Below are 21,905 nucleotides of genomic sequence, written 5' to 3'. Positions count from 1 at the left end.
CAGACGGTTTCTGGATTGTATCTGCTCCTCCGTACCTTGCACACACGTGCCACCCTGGAGTACAGCACCTTCCCAGCAGCCCCCTCTGCCTCCTGAGCGCGCTCAGTGAAGAACACGTACACCTTATCATCCTCTGGATTATCAGTCTCAGACAGCGGCGCTACCCGCACAAACTGGGCATCTGGAGAGAGAGAGAGAGAGAGAGAGAGAGAGAGAGATGTGTGCGCACACACACTTATATATAAGCTCCGGTGATGGGCACGTAACATGCATGTAGAAATAGAGATAGAGTAAAGGGACGACAGAGACACAATTGACTTTCTGAGCTGCAGAGAATCAGCATGTATCTTGTTGTTATCAGCAGCAGACGACATACACACACAGGTCTGATAAAACACCAGCTGGGCGAGTGGGAAACGGTTCAGAGAAAGCGATTCTCAGTTTGGTTCAGAAGAACATGATGTGAGGAGAGACTCGGTTGTTACTAGATAATTGATTTGATTGATTTTGACTGGCAAACCTGCAGGTGCTCAAGGTCTGTCTCTCTCACACACGCACACGCACACACACCTCCTGACTAATAAGAGACACCTTCCAGTCCTAGAGTGAACACAGAGTAAAGGCCTTTGCAAACTGAGTCAATTTTTTTCGTCCGAAATTGCCGCACGTCAAAAAATACATTCGACCTCATGCTGTGTTAATTGCGTTTATACACTGACTCCGAAAATTCTGTCCGTCTTAAAAAAATTCGGAACAGGTTCAATTTTCTGCGTTTTTCGCATCCGTGAAAAGTCTTTCTGACCACTCACATCGGTGTTTCAAGGCTGTTAAATCCCGCCGAGCTGCCTGTGTGTGTGTGTGTGTGTGTGTGTTTGTGTGTGTGTGTGTGCCGGCCGCTGTTCAGGATCATGGAAATTGGTCGTCTTCTTTTTAATGTAATGTGTGGCTCCAGTAGACCTAATAATCAAACTGGACCACTGACATCCTAAAATAAACTGTTGAAGTGATCATGATAATTCCACAGCTCATTTACAAGCAGGTGCCCTCGCTCTTGGCGTCCTCTCAGGATTGGATGGACACAATATTTTCTTTTTCTCTTATCTTTTTATTTCTTGACAAGTGGACCACAAAATCATCCTCACTGCGTGACGACTTTTGTCTCCCTACTATGCATATAAAAATGCATAGTAATAAAAGGCATCGGACTCAGTGTGCAAGGGGTCTGTGCGTAACGATTTTTGTTGCATGACGGATTAAGAAAACGCATATGAAAAAAAACAGACTCAGTGTGCAGAGGCCTTAAGACATAGAGGGCAGACCTAAATTAGTGCAAAACCGCACCAATCAACTCTTTTTCATTAACTCTGCAATATTATATTTATCAATATTAATTTATTTGATAGGGATAATGCAGTAACACTTCACTCGTTACAAACAAGTCAATGTGACTGATGTTCTGCATACAGAGATTATAGCTAATGCTAGTTTCCAACTCCCGTTCCTAGTTAGGCTTTTAATAGGTATCAGAGTTTTTTTGCTCTTTGTACAAATCAGTTAGTCGTGGTCTCCATCTTGTTGTGTGCAGAGGTTTTCACTTCAGGAGTGTTAGCATGTTAGCACTGCTACACACGTCATACTGTAATTCAACCACACAATGCCCGACAACTAAGTCAGGAGGGGAGAGACCATAAACACATGATGAAGAAGGTTAATTAAGACAAGAACAGGGTAAAATCATTTTATTTGTGTCATGGATGAAATATTAGTACAACACCATTTTATGCTGATTTCTAAAAGGTATCAACACAGAGTTTTTTTTTCTGTTCTGTTAGTTCTTTTCTTTTTTACACTCACCTTGCAGCCAGGTAGAGTCGTACTGCTCGGTGCGGATGACATGACGGTTGCCGAGGCTACGGAAGAAGGCGGAGTCTCTGCTCATGAAGTCTGAGGTGATCCCGGCGTACAGCTCTCCATCTTCACAAAGCAACGACAGATTCAACAACAGGTGTTTTAGGTTTAACATGAACTACTGGTTGATGCTGAATTTTCACATGATGTCAAAGGAAAAGTCACAAAAATGAAGGTTCATGTTCAGCTGCAGGACTGTGGTGGTGTTGTGAGAAAATATAGTCAACTGTTGTGCAACAAACCCACATTTTGTTCTGTTGTTTGTTTGATGAGTTGATTGATTACACACATTCAGAAGATTCTTCTCTGCCTACACATTTTCTGTTTCCCAGGAGAAACTCACGATCGTCCACACCTACTACGTGAAACCTCTCAGACATGTTGACGTCAGGTGACAACGGACTTACCAACCACAGTGGACGCTGTTTTCTGGAACGGGTCATAGGGACATTTCCCCTTCCCACACTCCGTCTGACTGTAGGACAGAGTCTGGTGCTCCGACTGGAGGAGAAACAGAGACTGAGGTGAGGAGAACCAGCTGGAGACAGGAGACAAACTTCATCTTTCAGATTATTTAATCAATTGATTCTGTTAGAGAAGCCGTCATCTGAACCAGTGGGCCACACACACACACACACACACCCACACCCACACCCACACACACACAGAGTGAGAGAGTGAACTGCTAATTTGGGGTAATCAGGCTAAGTGGAGGGATTTTAAAATGTGTGAAGTCCAGTCTTAAATCAGTCAGCACCACCAGCTCCTCTAAGCACCACGTCTGAACCTCTGCTCTGATCTCACACGGCCTTTCATGGGATTAACTGCTAGCTAACACACACACACACACACGCATGAACGCACACACGCATGAATGCACACACGCATGCAAACATACACACACACAGCTAAAAGTCATGCAACCTCACAAACCATAAATGTAGGAATGCACACACCCGCACACATATAAACTCCCACACTCACGCAACTAGGACAGGGTTAAACCTCACACACACACACACACACACACACACACACACACACACACACACACACACACACACACACACACACACACACACACACACACACACACACACATAACTGAGGGACCTTAGAATCATTAGCCTACTTCTGACAGAGCAATAACCCACATGTGTCTAAATGACGACAAATCTGACTGAGTCGTGTGAAGGAGACTCCAACACTCAATTCACATTAGAATTGACATAAAAATGTCAAATAAAGATTAGATAGTGTCCAGTCGCTGCTGCCCCCCACCCCCCCCACCACCACACCACAGCTTCAATGACAAAAGGTACATTGTGTATGTAATGGACAGATGGCACAGACTGGACCCTGGTGGGTATATGGGCATAGGGGCAGACACCACACGTATGATGTTTCAGCTGCTGATAGGCCTGTGGATGGGGGCCAGAACACACACACACACACACACACACACACACAGACAGGGCGGTGGGTGGGAGGAACAGCAGTGTGATCTGCAGTCAACCTTTTAGTATTTCAGTTTTGGTTTTTATGTGTTACATTGTAAACCCATATTAGCCTGTATCCTAGTTGTGCTGCAGAGCTGCAGCTGTTTGGAGAACGTGGAGATAAAACCACTGCACATCAGACACATCAAATACTTTTCAACCTTAAAATTCAAGATGAATATACTGAAGAAATGTGAAAAACCTAAAACATCAGCACATGTGACACTTGCATAAATGTACATTTGTTCAGGATTCAATCGTCCACTTAAACCCACTATCTTATATATTCATTTTGCTGCTTATTAATTCTTTTTCCACTTCCGCTGAATATATTCTTCCTTTTTTTTCTTTGATGTAATCTTTATTCTACGTTGATGAGCCCTCCACATTATCTCCCTTAAAAAAATTATACACATGTGTTTGAAATGTTTTTATGTGTGAACAAAGCAGATCAAATCTGAATATAAATCCTCGCTGACAGAGAAATGTGTGAATGCAAAGTGCTGCTCAAACAATAAGAGACAGATCTTGACAGATGTTTGTTGACTTTTGATTTTTATCTTCATGATGTTCACACTGGATTATTTTCATCTGGTCCTGTTTTTCTTGTAAAACACTTCAGAGATTTCCCTCTAATCACTGTGACAATTTTTCTACCAAACAAAGCAAACTAATCAAAGAAAATTGATTGGTTGTGTGTGTGTGTGTGTGTGTGTGTGTGTGTGTGGTTGCAGTCGTACCCGTTGGAAGACGGCGGTGGCTATGAAAGCACAGCGAGGGTTGAAGGCTCCGGTTCCACACACGTACAGGTGAGTCTGATTGAACGGCTGCAGAACTCGCAGGAAGTTGGCGCACTCCGTCTGACAGAGAGAAACACAGCGTGAGACTTCACAGACAGGACCCACAAGGAATCTCAAGTGAAATTATTATAACAGAAAACAACTTCCAGGGTTCCTACACATTTTAAATTTCCAAATTCCATACTTTTTCCAGACCCTAATTTCCAGACTTCTCTGTAAAAAAATTCAAATTATTTGTGATATTTGAGTAAATAGATGTGCATAACATAAAAAAATCATGCAATTTATCATTTGTTTTCATTATTCTGAATGTGTAAACCAAATAATTTCCTGGAGATTGTAGCTGGGTATAATAGTGCATACAAATAATTAACCCAAATAACTTCAGATGAGACCAAACCCAGATAAGTATTAAGATAAATATTTTTCCATACAATAGTTTCCATTTTCCATACTTTTCCAGACCTGGAGATGCATAAAATCAAATTCCATACGTTTCCATACTTTCCATACTTGCATAGGAACCCTGAACTTCATCAATTTGTCAATACATGAGCTGCAAAAACTCAGAACAGGTTCCTGGGGACACAAAAAAGTGACGGACTGTGGGGCGCTTTAGTTCAATTGTTCTTGACGGTCACCTAGAGTGAGCTTGTTTGGTTTATTAAACTGTCAATATCTTATGATTCAGATGTTATGATACTACGTACTGTTAGCTTAGCACCAATCTTTAGCAAAATCCGTCACTTTTTTGTGTCCCTGGAAACACTTGTCTTTGCGTGTGTTTTCTTAAGCTGCAGTGAGCCCTCAGGGCCGCCATAGTTTTCTCATTATGCTTGTATACTAGGCTGCTATACAGATAAATTAGCCTACACTGAACAGGCGTCTCTGTCCGTCCGCTGTGTCCCCGACTCATCGTTGTGTCCCTCTGACCTGAATCTTGTTTCCTCGCCTGCATCTCTGTTTGTTTATTGTTCCTAAATGAATCAGGTTCATTCAGCTCTAGTTCCGCTCCAGATCCTAATCTGTCACGTGACCGTCCTGCTCTGTTGTTTCTGAGCTCCTGCTGTGAGGCAGGACAAAGACAACTCGGTCCGACCTGTGAGCCACTAATCAATATCATAGATCATTGTCTGTGTGAATTCACCTTCTAACTTCTCATGTCTTCTTCATGTTGTTGTGCTTATGCAATCTGGTGTGTGTGTGTGCATGCATGTTGAATCACCTCTGGATCCTTCCCAGCCATGAGACATTCCTGGACCCGATCTGGACTGGCGGGCCAGTACAGCTGCAGAGAGCGGGCGAGAGAGATAAAAAAAAAAACAAAGACAGAGAGAGAGAGTGATTATAGCAGTGTGTTTTTGTGTTTTACCGTTCACCCTGTGGTTTCCGATAAAAAGGCTTTGGGGTCTGGCAGGTGTTTTACGAGGAAGCGAATCAGAGACAACAAAACATCAGAACATGACTAATGTGAAAGGAAGAGGAGAGGGAGTGTGTGTGTGTGTGTGTTGGGGGGGTTAATTCATCTTGTTTAGTGTCAGCAAAGGGAAAATAAAAACCAAATGGTGATGATGAGCTGAACTGTCAGAGCAGGCAATCACATGATCTCTGTTCTTATGTGTAAACCATTATCATAATTGTTTGTGTGATTACAAGAATACAGCTGTGCCAGTAGTTTTGTTACAGCTGTGAAATATTTTGATGGCGAAGAGTCCAGAGGATCTGACCCATGACGTCTCCAGAACAAATTATATACAGTATGTAATATTTCATTTACAAATTGAACAATTCAAGATGGACCGTGTCCCAAAAGGCTACTACTATAACATCCTTCTCTTCCAAGATGACAAAGGCCTTTACACTTTTCCACAGGAAATTGACAACGATCAGAAGAATTTATGTTTGGTATTTTTGCAAAATTGCTCACAAGGCGCTGGTTTGATTTAATAAATTAAACTTCATGGAAAAAATAAGCTGAGGAAAACTGGATTCATTAAACTGTAGACAAAGTGGATCAACATTTGACAATGTGTGGAGTAATTGAAGGACTGACCCTGTAATGCTATTTTAATCTGACCTCATTGTTTCCTTTATTCATCTTAGTTTTATTATATTTTCTATGAGACCCCGTTGACACACACACTTTCCGTTGTTCTAATGCTCCCTCTCACCTCCTGAACTCCTGTACAAAGTTCTTACATTTTGAAAAACTGTGGATGATCTGAGAAAGTAAAGGAGAGTAAAATGTCTTCACCCAATGTACGTTATGTAAAATTAACAAAAAAAAAAAAATAGAGCAACATTTGGGCTCTGGAGCAGAAAGGCTGGGTGATTTTTGTTTTGCTCTCCGTTTCCCCACACAGAAACCTCCATACATGACTCACATCTTCATTCTGACACCAGCCAGCACACAGGGCAGTGCATTACACTCTGTTTATGTTCTGTCTCTTACATTGACTGCGGGCTCTTTATCGTCACCCTCAAACACTAAGATTAATGTTTCTGCTAAAAGAAAAACAAGTCTTTAAACCTGTTGTTCCACCTGTGGAACAAAGGAGATAATAAAATATAATAATAATGTTCTAAATGCATTTAACATGAGACAGAAAATCAATAAAACTTTGTTGACTGGCTGGGATGTAAAACTTTTTAGTTTTACACCACGACCAATAAGAGCTCCTCTGCCTGAGACTCTAAGGTTCCTCTGTTTAAAGGTCAGGTATAAACAGTGGAGAGTGGCTGTGAGGAGGTTTACAACAGTAGGATCCTAATATCAACTCTAAAACGCTCTGAGAGCCAGCGTATGGAGGCTGAAACCTGTGATTTGGGTCCTGTTAAAGGTCTGGAGCTGAGTAACAGACCTGTGGTGGAGGCAGGTGAACAGGTGTGAGGAGATAAATCCTGTAAAACGGCCTCTGTGTCTTTAAGAGACGTGAAATGAGTCAAGTGTTTGGTGAGGGTCTGAAACAGATTAGAGGCAGAACAGTCAGCGAGTGCCACGTGTTTGAAGCCACAGAGAGATCCACAGGTTGTTTCAGAACCGGCACCTAGGGTTGTTTCTTGGTTTTAAAGCAGATGAGTGAGTTCGCGGTGGGCTGAGGTGAGATAATCACCCGTAAAAACCAGAGTGCAATCAGAAAACAGATGACTTCACCAGTGGACTAATTTCTGAAAAAGACGAGTCTGTTGGAACGAACACGATTCTCACATTTGTTGCTCTAATCACAACAAATTGCATTGATTGCATGGATGTGAATTTAATCAGCGTATTATAAAAACACTCCAAAAATGAGGCTTTAATGTGAAGCCAATAGTCGAGCAAATTACAGACAGAGGGAGACAGGGAGACAGGGAGGGAGGGAGAGGTGAAGCTCAGTGTCAGATGGCAGCTACATGACTAATGTGAATGTTTCCCTGAGTCAGTCATTCCCTCTGAGGGCTCGGTGGTGAAACAGAGATCGAATCGATATGATAAGTGATCACTTATCTCCACATACCACAGACGCTGCAGAGTTTACTGAGGAGCAACTCTGCTTTTGTTTCAGTTCACACAACTCAAACAAGTGACAAAACTTCAGCAGCCAAATAAAAAAAACAACTCATTACCAATAATTAAGACAAATGATCTGTGCTCGAAAATAAAAGCTGCAGGTCTGAGTTTTTGCTTCGGTGCAGAAAACGCGACAGCAGCCGCTCTGAATGTGATTAATAACCAACGACGGTGCGCTCAGGAAACTGTTTGTGGACGGCTGGTAATTGCTCCCCGATGGAGTCACTCCCGTAGAGCAGAGACCATCAGATTAGATAAGACACCGCAGCCCCCCCCCCCTCTCCGCCTGCCCCTCCTCCTCCTTATCTGCAAATACCAACTGACAGGAGCAGGGACCACCGGCAGAGGATTCTCACCAGGTGAAGTCTCGCGTTAATGGAAATACACCCGTCTGCGAGCAGCATGCTGGTCGTCAGTTTATACAACACGTAAGCAGCATGTGGGTTTATGCAGACAGGGATGTTAAAAATGTGTTAATGTGTTTTTATAAGAGATTCTCCATTCAGACTGGGACTCAAACAAAACATTCCTCAAGGAGAGAAGATGTTTCCCAGAATATTTTCAAACTCTTCAGTCAAATTAAGTTTCCGTTTCCTCTTTTTTTCTGTTTCAGTTGATTTTTTTTGGCAGTTTAAAAAAAAAAACATCCAGTCTAAATGCAAAACTTGACCTGGAGCTCCTCATTGTAAAACTCCAGAGGAGAAGAAAGAAGATCTTTAAGAAGAAGAAGAAAAAGGTTAAATGTCCGTGTGTTTGACAACGAACAGCAGCGAAGAAAATGGAAACAAATACACAATAAAAAGCCACAAACACACACAGGCCCTGTGTGTGTTTGACCCTGTGTATATTGTGGGCTTCCAGCTGCAGCGTCACTCAGAAGGAATGTCTCAATGGTTTCTGACCTGATCAAAGAGAAATGTGGCCGAGATTTCAGGGCGTAGTTTCTATTTTTACTGTGATTTTATTACTACTGTTCTTATTTTCTCCTCATGTAGAGAACTTTGAAATGTGCAATACGAATAAAAAGGTTTGATTTTTCAACAATTATTATTGTTGTCATTACTGCTATATGTTGTGGTGTCAGATTAACCTGCAGGTGTCTTTGGTATAGTGGGGTCATCAAACACGTTATAGTTTGGAGCAGACTGGATGAAAAAACATTTAGATAATGTGTGTTGTATAATAACTTCCTGTTTCATGGTGAACAAAGGTCCTCTTATGAAAACTCAAAAGCCGCGCAATTTAGCATCACAAATATTTCAAGATTGGACTGAACACATATGATGTGGAAATAAAGTGTTTTTCCTTGTGGCGCCATTGAATCATTTTTCCATACCTGTGTGTAAAACCCATAAAATGTGTACATTTCAAATGTGTACAGAATTTATACATGTGCAAATTCTCGTGAGTTTTCAAGCTTATTTAAGCCTCAAAAAAGGATTTGAGGTTCATAATAACAAACATTATAATTTCCTACGTTTCCTGAATAATAGCCAGCGCCGCCCGGTGCTGATAAGAAGCCATGGATGTTGGCAGCAGAGAAAATAAATAGAGAAGAAAAGAAAATGGAAGCAAGAGTGGTTTTAACACCACAGAGGAAAAGCACAAACAGACTATAAATACTGAAGGTACAAATATCTAAGTTTACAGGCTGCACAGAGCTGAGTTATGAGTTGACTGAGACGATCTGTCCTGTGGTTGGCTCACTGCCGCAATGAGTGGGTGGCTGCCAGCTCCACTGCTGCTGTCTGCCCGTCTGTCTGTCTGTCTGTCTGTCTGTCTGTCTGTCTGTCTGTCTGTGTCTCACCTGCCTGGCTCTCTAACAGACGGCATGTTCTCTGACTGATGAGGGTATTGATTGGACCAGTCAGGATGCAGTCATGAGGAGGCGCCTCTGTCGCTGTCCTTCCTCTGACCCTGAAATCAACCTGACCGACAAAGCATCATCAAGTCTGTCTGACTCTGAAACAACCCCATAATAGGTCATTTATTTGTTAATTCAAACTACATTAGTATTTGCTCAGGGGACTGGGAGTGTGTGTCAAACAGCTGCACATGTTCAATAATGATTGTTAACAAGCAGATTTCTACTGAAGCACACTGCTTTTACTTAATCTACTACCAAATATAATACCTCGTACTAACAAGATAAGGTGTCTAAGGTATTTTTTTATTCTGTAAATGCAGTTTGATTCTGTAGTTTTACCTCAGATTTTTTTAAATTTTTTATTCTGATTAATTTAAACGTTGTGTTTCCTGTTGTAAATCTGGGTTGAGGCTCCTCTGAGTTTTAGATTTCTTAATGCTGATATTAAACATGTTTTGTAAGCAACACCATCGCAGACAGTCAGTGCACAGCTTGGCCTCATTAGGATGATTGGCAGGCAGTGGGCGGGAACACGACCAGCTGAATGAAGACAGGGCAGAGCTGAGAGGACACTTCCTGCCTCAGGGTTTTAACTATCATATCGTTAGACTTCATGTTACTGACAGTGAAACTGAAAACTTCTGGTTGGTAAAATCTTGCTATGTTGATATAAAATGTTGATTTTTTTAAATAACTACACAGAGTACCGGTGATGTAAAAATGTGGAGGTGATCTGCTCCAGCCTTGAAGTCGTAACCTGATCCGGTTTTGAGCTGTTTGTCTTCTGTCTGGCAGTGAACATGGACAGTGGTTGAAGGAGGAATGTGAGAAATGTGCGGAAAATAATTTGAGGTCTGACTGGACGCTTATACGTCGCTATCTCTTTGTAACAAACTGAGACTCATTAGGTTTCTCAGACCTCTCCAAATATAAACTATAGTACAGATTGTGGTGACAAGGAAAGGAGATGTTTAGTTGACCAGTGACAGTTCTCCAGCTGTGATTAAAGGAGAGTTTATCAGGGTCGGATGTGTTTGTGTGATGAGCATGATGAGGAATTATTGAGCTGTAGGTGATGGGACATTAGTCAGAGGGGGTGTGACTTTCCTCTTCCTCGTATCTCCAGTAATTAGCCTCATCAAAGCTCTGACAAATCCGTTATCAACCTACTGTTGTTTGCCTCTGTGTTTGTCTCAGGGTCCTCTCCATGAACGTGTCTGCTGTGTGTCAGTATCCTTGCTCGCCTCAGATGGTATGTTAGTGTGTGTGTGTGTGTGTGTGTGAGTGTGTGCGTCTAACCTTGCGTGGGTTCTGTGTGATGTCGTCCAGACTCGTAGACAGCAGGTTATCCTTCATGGCCACGTACAGACGCCTCCCGTCTTCGTCGGGCAGCAGCGAGTGCAGGTCTCCGGCCACTAGGGGCAGCGTCAGCAGGCGGCCGTTCTGTACCAGCTCTGACAAAAGGAACAAGGACAAAGACGGTAAGTCTGCGGTGAGATCAATTTCCGTCAGCTTGTTATTTTTTCTAAAGCGAGCGCTGTATTTTAGCTCGTCTAAGCTCCTCCAGCTTTTGTAGAAGACGTCAGACACAGATCACACCATCAGTTTAATATGACTTATAGGGGTCCTATGTTTTGGAATGGACTACCTCCTTCAATAAGATCCATTTCTTCCTATCCACTTTTTAAAAAGCAGCTAAAAATACATCTCAACTTCTCTTGAATTTCCCGCTCTCTCCATATCCCACATCCTTACTCTGTCTTTTTATGATTTCAATTAATGAATTTTTTGTACCTTATTTCTATTGTCTCTATTTGTTACTGATCACTTTGCTCTTTATCTCTCCATTTTTTCTCATTTTTGTTCATTTTGCTCAAATAACGTTGATTATGTATGCACTTTATCTCCTTTTTTTCAATGTTTATTTGTAAGTCATAGAAATTTGTCTTGTTGTAATTTGTTATAGGGGTGGAACTTATGTACAAGCCAATCGGCTTCGTTCCCTCCGTGCACCATTGAATTTAAACGTGTGCTAAATAAATAAACCTAAATGAACCTAAAGTTGAAGTTTAGTGGTGGTGACACTGACTGTGAAGTGTATTGATGATTGTATTCAGGCTTAAAACATCATTATGTGGTTCATTTGCAAATGTTATTTAAAAAAGACACAATAAAAAAACCCTGCTGGCTGTTTGTGGAGGGAATCATTATGGTGATGAGTTAAATTAATTGACTCATGAGAGTAGAGCTACAGTCAATCTTTCATGTTCCCAACAGGATTTGTGTTTTAAACACAGACATACTGTGGATTATAAATAAGGATCAACACTCAACACAGCATCATCTGTGACCATCTGTTCATTTAATAAATGGTCTGAGAGGTAAAACAAACTATTTCGTAACCAGATAAACAAATGCATTAGACAAAGACAGAAAGATTCCCACACCTGCAGCATCTATCACACACGCACTTGTCAGCTGTTTGTCTTCATGTCTCTTATCTCAGGTCAAACTAAACAATCTGCAATGTTTCTTTTCAGGATAAACAAACACAGACACTGACACTTGAATACAGACAGAGTGAACGTGAACTTCATCTCCAGACAGATACTTTGATAACGAGCCATGGTTCTGAACGAGGCAGATAACGAACGCCGCAGATTACATGTTTTCTAAATGATTATACTCTCCCACCATGTAAACTATGAGAACTATGGTGCGGGAGAGATGGGCCGATAGCCGAGCCCAGGACATGAATCGCACGTCCGTCTGTCTTGTGTTAGCTTCGATGTTTTCAACTGCCAAGTGATTCGTCGGTGGATTGGACTTGGCAGCGGCTCGCAAAGCTAAAAGCATAAAAACATAACATATACGAGGCTTTAAAGCAGCGGCAGCAGGAGCAACTTCACACGTTGGCCGCTCCAAATAGCAGCGAGAGGCAGAAAAGAGCTCATAAAAAGCGTTTCAACGTCAAAACCCATAAAATCTGAGCCATGATGTTCATAAAGTGCACACGGTTTCCTGTCGATAAACAGCCCGGCCGTTCGGCAGCATTTTATATTAAGTGATACCAAAGGGACCCAAGAAAAGAAAACTCTTCAGGTGTCAAGTGCGTAAAACACACAGAACTTCTCATTTACATAAATCACTGTCCAGTGAAGCTTCGACGCACAATACAGCTTCAGTCAGGGAAAGATTTAAAGAAGAGATAGAAGATTTATCATTTTTCACTGCTCAGCAAACTCAGCTCACTCCTATTAACGTCTGTGTGTGTATGTGTGCGTGTGTGTGTGCGTGTCTGCAGTGATGGTGACACTTCTCAGACGCTGCACATCATCTCTCTTCATGCACTTGACACTCAGATGTTCACGTGTTTCATACAGAACATGATCAGACTAATGTTCCTGAAGGCATCGCGACGCCCTCTGTCTCCAGCTCTGATGGTTTCTGTGTAAATCAAGTTCGACTTCACTGAATCTGACTGGATCAGCAGTTGATGCTTAAGTGACCCGATCGAGGTCACACCGATGTAAACCTGCGATAGAAAACCAGCCCATGTCTTATTTGGCTTGTACAGACAGAGCCCAATCTGTCTGCATCAGATTTCGGTGTGAGCTGATAACGTTCAAACCTGTTCGACTTCTTCGGGAAACATTTGTCATCAGTCACCGTTTGCTTTTCTTCTTTTCTTCAAAAGTGTTTGCACAAACTTTTGATAATATTGTTTGAGCATTGTTGCATGAGTTGGTTTACAGTAATATTGAAAACAACTCATACTGTATACACCACTCCCAACCAGAGTTTGTGAAACACTAAATTTAAAACAGATTTCACAAATTTAAATCAGAGAGGCTGATTTGTAACTAAACAACATGAAAATTCCATACGACCACATTCGCACTCCTCAAAAAGCACAGATCTATCCTCGATTGGTTTGATGACACGTCTCTGTCGTTATTATTTATATTTGGCCCAGACGGGCGTCCGTGACGAGCACACAGCAATCATCAGCAGTCCTGAGAGAAATGTGATGAACGACTGAGAACCTTCAACGCGGCGCTGTATCTGTTCTTTATGCGCTGTGCATCATCTTAGTTGGCAGGTGGGTTTATTGGAAAGAGGAAAATAAGGCAGAGAGTTGAGAGACGGATGAGGAGACTCAAACGTGTCGAGGAGGAGGCGGAAAACAAAGAAATCCTGACAGACGTGAGGAGAAGTGGGACACTGATGAGACGCTGAGATCGATCCACATGAGCGGAAAAGATGATGAGACGAGACGACTGAGACAGAGATGAAATGATGACGGGCTGGATGTAATGTGGAAGGATGGATGAAACCGGTTTGGTCAGTTAGGAACGAAACTATTTGCACAAAATAAAAACACTGACCTGCTGAAAAAGCAACTTCCTCAATAGACTGACTGATGGTTCAGTCAGTACAAACATCTCCACAGTACCAAGCTCTGACCAACTGCTACCTCCTATTAATTAGGCTATTATAAATAATAAAAGACTAGAACAGTTCACAAAATCAATGGTTCGATTCGTATCATGGTTTTGGGGTCACAGATCTTGGTTTGGTGTAAATTATCTTAGGTGTCTTTTCTCCAGACATCAGCATAGGAGATATTTATCTATACTGTATATCTCTTATGCTGATGTATCGGATATAAATAAAGTTTGAGTGATAAATGTTCTATTGGTCAAATCGACAAGAGCGGAGTAAAATATTTTGTGATGAAGCAGGACGTTTTCAGGCCCGAGTCGATAAAACCGTGTCGTCTGTTGGACCCTGACTCGGAGGCGTGGCGGCTGCTGCTCGCTGGTGTCTTTTCACCTCCACACAGTTACACAAATATGGATTTTCTCGCTCTAATAATTTTAGATGCTATAGCGAACGGTGAGCCCCAAGCGTCAGACAGACACCTCCCCAGACGTCTGTATTAAAAACAAAACTAATTTACAGAAACCTGAGCAACATGTCTCCACATATCTAACACAGCGAGATGACAGGTTCCCACAACTCTGTCCAATTAACTGGCTCCACGCTGTGAGTCCATGTGACTCCTGTTCGCAGCCCCTTCTCAGGCTGTAACGATGTGATCTCAACATAAACAGATATTACAAAACGCGCGGGGAGACACTTTTCTCCAGGGCCAAAATAAAACTTCTGTGATCACACAAAAAAAATAGTTTGAATCTGCATGTCTTCAAACATCTAACATCTTTATTTTTCTTTGTGCACATAACAAACTGAGCGAGAGAAGCTGGGTGAAATAACACAGAGAGATAAAGTCAGAAATAGAGAGAGGAGGAGGAGGAGGAGGAGGAAACTGAGAGAATATGAGAAAAACGACACAGCAAAGTGACAAGGAGATGAAAACAGTCTGATGGGCAAAGACAGCTACGAGATGAGAATGGGAAAAATGTCAACACATGACACGATGATTGACAAGTGAGGAGGGGGCGAAGAGGGCGGAGGGGGCGCAATGAAAGAGAGAAATTAATAAATATTGATGGATGAGGATGAGGATGAGCAGGAGGGAAAAGAATGGGACACGACAGGAGGCGATTGGGAAAGAAAGGTTGATAAACGTAGCGGAGAGAGTGGCTGTAAATTGAGATGGGGGGTGGGATGGGGTACCGGTGGATTGAGCAGGAAGTGATACCAACTGTGATAGGAGGATGAGTAGCCGAGAGCGTGAGGGAGAATTGTCGTGTAATAACAGAGCGAAAAATGATGGATAGATAGTGAGGAGGAGGGGAAGGAGGAGGAAGGCACGTGGAAAAAAAGGTGAGAAGAAGAGAGAAAGAGAGGGAGAGAGAGAGAGAGAGGATAAATGATGTGATGACAGGGTGAAAAATGATGATTGGAGCAGAGAGGAGCAGAGAAGAAAAGTGGCAGAGAGAGGAAAGTAAAATGAGACACAGAAAAATGCTTAGAAATCAGTTGAAGAAGAGGAAAAAGAAGGAGGAGAAGCAGGACCAAAGAAAAAGACAGACATGAGAGGAGCCACAACGTGCTGACAGTCAGAGATGGATGAGCAGAAGGGAAACGAGAGAGAGAGACGTGACTAGGTGGAGGTGGAGAGGTGATCAGAGTAAAAGTTCCTCTCTCTAACGGCTGATAACAGAAACCTGTATTCAGCTCAGTGGGAAACCTCTGCTCATCGCCCACCGGGAGCTCTGTTAATATTCAGCAGACGTCAGAGAAGGAAATTGTTTTTGCTTCACACTGATGCTGGTTTCATTAATCTCAGCGGGTGCAGCAGAAACAGCAGCCGCACAACGAACGAACCAAACTGAACGAGCAGAATCGTGACTTTTCTGTTTGTTTTGTTGTAGGTTTTACGATTCGATTGGCCTCAGGGAACGAAACGCTCACACACAGGATTCTCCTGCTCACACGTCTCCTGCAGATGTGAGACGCTGGACAGGGATGCAAGAAGAAAGATCTCGGTTTGTTTTTAATCACGTATCAGTGTACGTTCACGTTAAAAAGCCTGGTTCCAATACAACCCGTGATGTTTTTATGAGTGAAATAATCATCAGCACCGTGACCGGTCGTCTCCACCTTGAAGTGCAGTGAACCAAAGTCTCATAAACACAGATTCAAACAGTCTGGGTTTCATAGGTAACTTCACTAACCGCTCTGATGCATCTGATGTGACCTGCTCCAACCATCCCAATGCTCCTTCACCTTGATGGGTTGGGTTCGAGGCCTGACTCAGCAGTTTAACACATGACTAAGGATGAACTTCAAACAACAATGTGCTTTTTATGCTTTGAAGAGAAGTTCAAGTTTTCTGTTTTCCATTTAAATGAATGTGATGTGTATGCTGGCTCCAGCTTTAGGTTTCTACTCTGAACTTGTTCCAAATTGAACTGCAAAAACAACACAAAATCGTTCAACATTTTTGAGGGAGGTCCATTCACGTTAGTGGTCTTACTGTGTTTTGACAGCTTCAAGTACTCGAATCCCACATCGTCAACTTCTCATGTACAAACTACAAACCTATACGACTTCCATGTGAGAGCCGCCCTCTTCACAGGGAATCAAACCCCACTCGAGCACCCGGCACTTCATCTGAATTACAGAGCGTTTTGCCACGAGAGCCGCTGTGACCTTGGTTCATTTAAAAAAGAAATAAGAAGCTCAGCTCAAGTGATTGTGAAACGTCCTCTGCAGTGAAAATACTGGCAACGTTCAGCGTCTGTCACCGTCACAAGATCCTACAGCTCAGACGGAGTTAAATCAGCCTCGCAGTGAGGAGACAGGGAACTGAAAGTGGCTTCGTCAACACACACACACACACACACACACACACACACACACATATGTATCTATATATATACTGTATATAGACAGAGCAATGTATTTCCAAAGATAGAGAGTTTGTGTGATGAGTGAATCAGCAACAAAAGTTCAAAGTACTGAAACTAAGATTCAACATCCATTCTGGTTATTTCCTGTAGTCCTACTTGTTTTTGGTTTTATTTTCTTACACACATCTCCTCTGTTTATCATTTCTTTATTATATCTTTGCTATTTTACTATTTGTCTTCATTTTCATTTGTTCTTCTGCTATTTTTATCTTTAGTTTTAATCATGTCCTCTTTTAGTATCTTATTGTTACTCAGTATTTTTTCAGTGCAGATGAAAATTCATGAAGCATTTCTTCAGTTTCTGGTTTTACTGTATCACTTGATGCTCTGTAAGTGTGTGTGTTTGCAGTGTGTGTATGTGTGTGTGTGTGTGTGTGTGTGTGTGTGTGTGTGTGTGTGTGTGTGTGTGTGTGTGTGTGTGTGTGTGTGTGTGTGTGTGTGTGTGTGTGTGTGTGTGTGTGAGAGAGAGACAGAGCGTCTACTCTGTAAATCACTTGGTGTCTCATTGTTTGTATGAAAATTGCTTTACAAATAAACTCAGATTGATTGATAAACAAACACACACAAACAACAATCATTATGTTTGGTAACAACTCTTTTTTTTTGCTTTCTTTGATCTTTACGCAAAAACACACACACACACACATGTTTTGAAAAATGATGCCAGTCAAACATTTCCTATCTCGACCTCACAACGATGAATAGCACTTATTCACTATGAAAAAACACACACATTCTTCTCTCCACCACACACACACACACACACACACACACACACACACACACACACACCCCTGACTCAGTTGTGAAACACCAGCTGCACCCACCCCACCCTTACTCTTGGGACAGTTGCCCTGGCAACAGCAACCATGCCGACATAATTTGTGAGGTTGTGTGTGAGTGTGTGTGTGGTGTGTCGAGGGGTGTCTCTTGGCCTTGCTCTCTTACCACCCCAATCCCTCACTCACCATGCCACACACACACATACACACACACACACACATCTTTGTAAATCTATCTTTGTGAGGACATGTCATTGACATAATGTATTCCCTCGCCCCTTACCCTAACCGTAACCATCCAAAACAAATGCCTGAACTTAACCATTACTCTTAACCTAACTTAAACCTAATTATAACCTAACATCTTAACTCTCAAACAGCCCTTGGAAAAAGTGAGGACCGGCCAAAATGTCCTCACTTCCCAAAAATGTCCTCACTCTGTTGGTTAAAAACTCGTTCCGGTCCTCACAACGTAGCATGTACAAGAACACACACACACACACACACGCTTGGCCCACACCTCTCATCAACATTTTGGCTAAAACACAGAGGGCAGTTTGGAATAATGGAGTGTTTTTCCAAGACATGAAAGCCATTTAGTTAATGGGAGGGCGTGCACGCACACACACACACACACTACACACATTCATTCATACCACCGGCTACATACATTTACAGATAATCCAGGAGAGAGAGCGTCATCGGTGTCCTGCAGCCTGTCTATCTGTCACTGCCAACATTCAACAGGATGTTTAACACTCTCACACACTCTCACCTGCCAAGACTAAATTTAATCCTTAGTCATTATTCACCCGACACACTTTCAAAGTGGTCAACCAACCCACTCACACTCCACCATAACTTCTGAATAGAAATTGTTAGGCTACAGAAAGTTTGAGCATTCGTATGTGGAGCTTTGTGGTGATTTTATCGACCCAGAGGCGTCTGTTCTCCAGCCCCGCAGCCTTTTACAAACTCTGAATTAAAATTGATTTTTTTTTTTTAAATAACTCTGAGTTCCCAAACTGCACTGAACACTGGAGGAGGCAATCTAATACCAAAATAGCGAGTTGTCATGCGGCACAGAGAAGAAGACGTAAAGCAAAGAATATCAGAAAAATATCAGTGGGGGTTTCATATTGTGGGGAGGAGCTGGTTTAAGATTATAGACAGGCTGTAATTACATTCTGTGAAGATAGACAGCGACTTCACTGTGCAGTGTTTCTTCACAAATTATCGTTTCATTCTCAAACGGTCGTGCAGTTTACAATTTCCCTGGGTTCAACACAGACTTTAGAATAACTTCTTTAATAACTTCACTAACTTTCATATCGCTGCAGTCGTCCGTGATGCTGACATCACTTTTATTTTGTTCTGAACTCTAGTTAGCACGATGTTAACTCAGTGCTTCACAGTCAAATAAAAGAATAAAACACACACCTGTTGGTCAGATGTCGTGACTACAACTTCTATCCATGGTATTGAACTGCATCTGTATTGATCCAGCACGGCCTCTGAAAATTCTGGATCCTGATTGGCTGGACTGTGACCAGGTGGTTTTATTCCCCTGGTCTGGTTGCCGTTATACTTTAATGTATGCACCGCTAACAAACTGCACTCAAGGCAGCAGCAGGAGCAGCAGCTACAGGGTGTAGAGCTCAGGTTATTTGAATAATTTTCTCAGGTGTCACGGTTCAGAGGCCCGTCTTTACAGAGCAGGGATTATTTCAATCAAATTATTAACTGGTCCGGTAGCCGAACAGGTACAATGGAGAGACGGCTCCGATTTAAATAATGATGCACGGCCTCTGAACAGTGAAGCCCAGCTGCTTCCGACTGGATGAAGGTTTGTGTCGTCTCCACAGTGCAGAACTAAACGGTGTAAAGAGCAACGGCATGTGAATGAGCTCTAGTAGCACTGCACAGAAATAATGTTTTAATGGATGTTTTTTTTTACTCTGTGCACATGATGGATGACTCTTATTACTGCAAACTAAATCTACCAACAGGTACAAATAAAGTTAGCTTCCTAACTTAGAAATAGAAATGGCAGTGGCAAAGTGCAATATCACAGGAGCTGCATTTTTTTTTTTTTTTTTTGGAAAAAGGTAAAACGTGTCACAACATTGTTGTGCATTGTCTGCACCATTAGTGCTGTGTTGCTTGCTATGGAGACGCTGTGGACAACAAATCATATTCTCAAATGTAGACGGACGTGTTTGTTTGGTACAAGACCCAACAACCATCACGTTAGTTTTATATTTTCTTAAATGAAATGGAGCAAAAATGACCATTCAAACTGAAGTCACTGTTTGCTTGGTGTGTTAAACAAGGTTATAATCTTAAGGTTTTGTACGTTTTTGTGTGGGTAAGACACACCCGACATGAGAATCATGTAACAGACAGGTCTTCACACACACACACACACACACTCCCGCCTGCAAAACGCAGCCATTCTTATCAGCATCAAGCTGACAGCAGGGTCAATGAGGGTTGTGACCTCTGATCCAAGCCAATTGGCCTTTGACTCCTGTCACTAGGAATCAAAGACCAGAAAGGTTAAGACATAAAAGAACAGAGACGCTAAGACATAATCCTAGCGGTGCGCGCGCACACACACACACACACACACACTCGCACACACACGTAGAAAACTTCTGTGTGTGAATGCTTCCTTTATATGAGAGTCAACCTGCTCTTATTTGCTATTGGAGTGTCTGTTTTTTGTTTAGATGCCGTTGGTGTGTTTATATGAGTGTGTTGTGTCAGTGGTTGTGTATTTTTATCCAGGGTGAACATTAGATTAAAGGCTGCTGGTCATGGGAGCTCTGATGGACCTCAATGTGATTAGAGTAAATGTGTGGCGTGTGATACAGCTAAGAACATTCCTGCATTGCACCACATACTCTCTCTCTCTCTCTCTCTCTCTCTCTCTCTCTCACACACACACACACTAACGCATCTGTGTGCAGCATTTTTATGAACAAACACAACTACCAAAGATACCACCTGACGTCAGTCGGACATGAAGCTTCAGACATTAGCTAGCTTGTTTGCTGTCTCGTGCACCCGTCCAAAACAAATAATAATCAAACTCCTTGATGCATCTTCTTCTGATTCTGTGAGTGTAGATGTAGAAAAGAGAAACTATTGTCGCTCTCTCACGTAAATCTCTGATACAGCAAAACAAGGCTGAGTTTAAATTAATGATGAGCTCTGCGTGTGCATTATCTCATTTGCTACATGGTTACACCTTAATCATATGATACCAAATAGTGACTTTCAAATGGATTCATTACAAGCTAATGTGATTTACATAAATAGTTCGGGATCCGTTCACTGAGACAAAGAGCAGGGGCGCCGAGGTTTTAAGGTTTTCTCCTCAACTTGGTCGAAAACATCAGGATCATTAAAGTTCAGTTACACCACTGCACAGAAGGGCTTAGCAACCACCTTGGTGTGGTTTCACTGTGAGAAACAACAGCAGGACAAGATGACAGGTGCTAATCAACAGTCTCCATGGAAACAGTTGGAATTTACTGCTGTACTTTTTTCCTTAGGAGATTTTGTGCATTAATCATAATCCTAAACAAAATCCTAATTATCAGACTTAAGTAGAAAATGTATGCGTTGCATGTTTTTCGTCCCGTGTGCTTTTGAGGTACCCAACAAAAGGCCTCATAACCAATCAAATAAATTGTTTCTCAAAGCTAATTAAGAGTAAATGTCAAATAACATAATCATAACTACAGAATAACAGAGGTTTAAGTAAAGATCGTCCTGGATATCACACACCCATTGACAAACAAAGCTTTCAATAAACACCTTTACAAGTATTTAATAATTGCTTGTCAAAGAATTTGTCTGCTTGCATCAAGATTTTACAGCTTAAGTGTCTTAATTTATAAGAAATCAGCAAATAATGAAAAGTGAAGTGAAGAAGCAGGTTTGTTTCCCAGAATAAACTGTTCACCAGTGGTCGGCAAAGTTTTCTGTGTCTCTGTTTGATGTGTGAAGCGGCTCTGAGATCAGCCGTGACTCAGCTAAACACACGGTGGGCGTCAGAACTGCTTTTCCATGTTGGCATCACAACAACGCTTCAGGGGTCACACGA

The 21,905-nt window shown here is 42.0% G+C and overlaps 1 protein-coding gene across 3 annotated transcripts in view; it reads right to left on the bottom strand.

Moving 5' to 3' along the window:
• Nucleotides 1-21,905, bottom strand: part of sema3h (sema domain, immunoglobulin domain (Ig), short basic domain, secreted, (semaphorin) 3H) — a 65,292-nt gene that overhangs the window by 25,785 nt on the left and 17,602 nt on the right. For all 3 annotated transcript variants that reach the window (XM_085781397.1, XM_085781398.1, XM_085781396.1), the window contains 6 exons: nt 10,924-11,078; nt 5,433-5,495; nt 4,148-4,267; nt 2,316-2,409; nt 1,855-1,974; nt 36-181 (listed from right to left, as the gene is read on the bottom strand). In XM_085781397.1, coding sequence (XP_085637523.1) covers nt 36-181; nt 1,855-1,974; nt 2,316-2,409; nt 4,148-4,267; nt 5,433-5,495; nt 10,924-11,078 — 698 coding nt within the window. The remainder of the gene's footprint in view (nt 1-35; nt 182-1,854; nt 1,975-2,315; nt 2,410-4,147; nt 4,268-5,432; nt 5,496-10,923; nt 11,079-21,905) is intronic.

This window comes from Trachurus japonicus, chromosome 7 (genome assembly GCF_045865225.1).
Source record: "Trachurus japonicus isolate A0001 chromosome 7, Traja_1.0".
Lineage (NCBI taxonomy): Eukaryota > Metazoa > Chordata > Actinopteri > Carangiformes > Carangidae > Trachurus > Trachurus japonicus.
The sequence above is the reverse complement of the archived record's forward strand: the minus strand, read 5'-3'. Positions and strand labels throughout refer to the sequence as shown.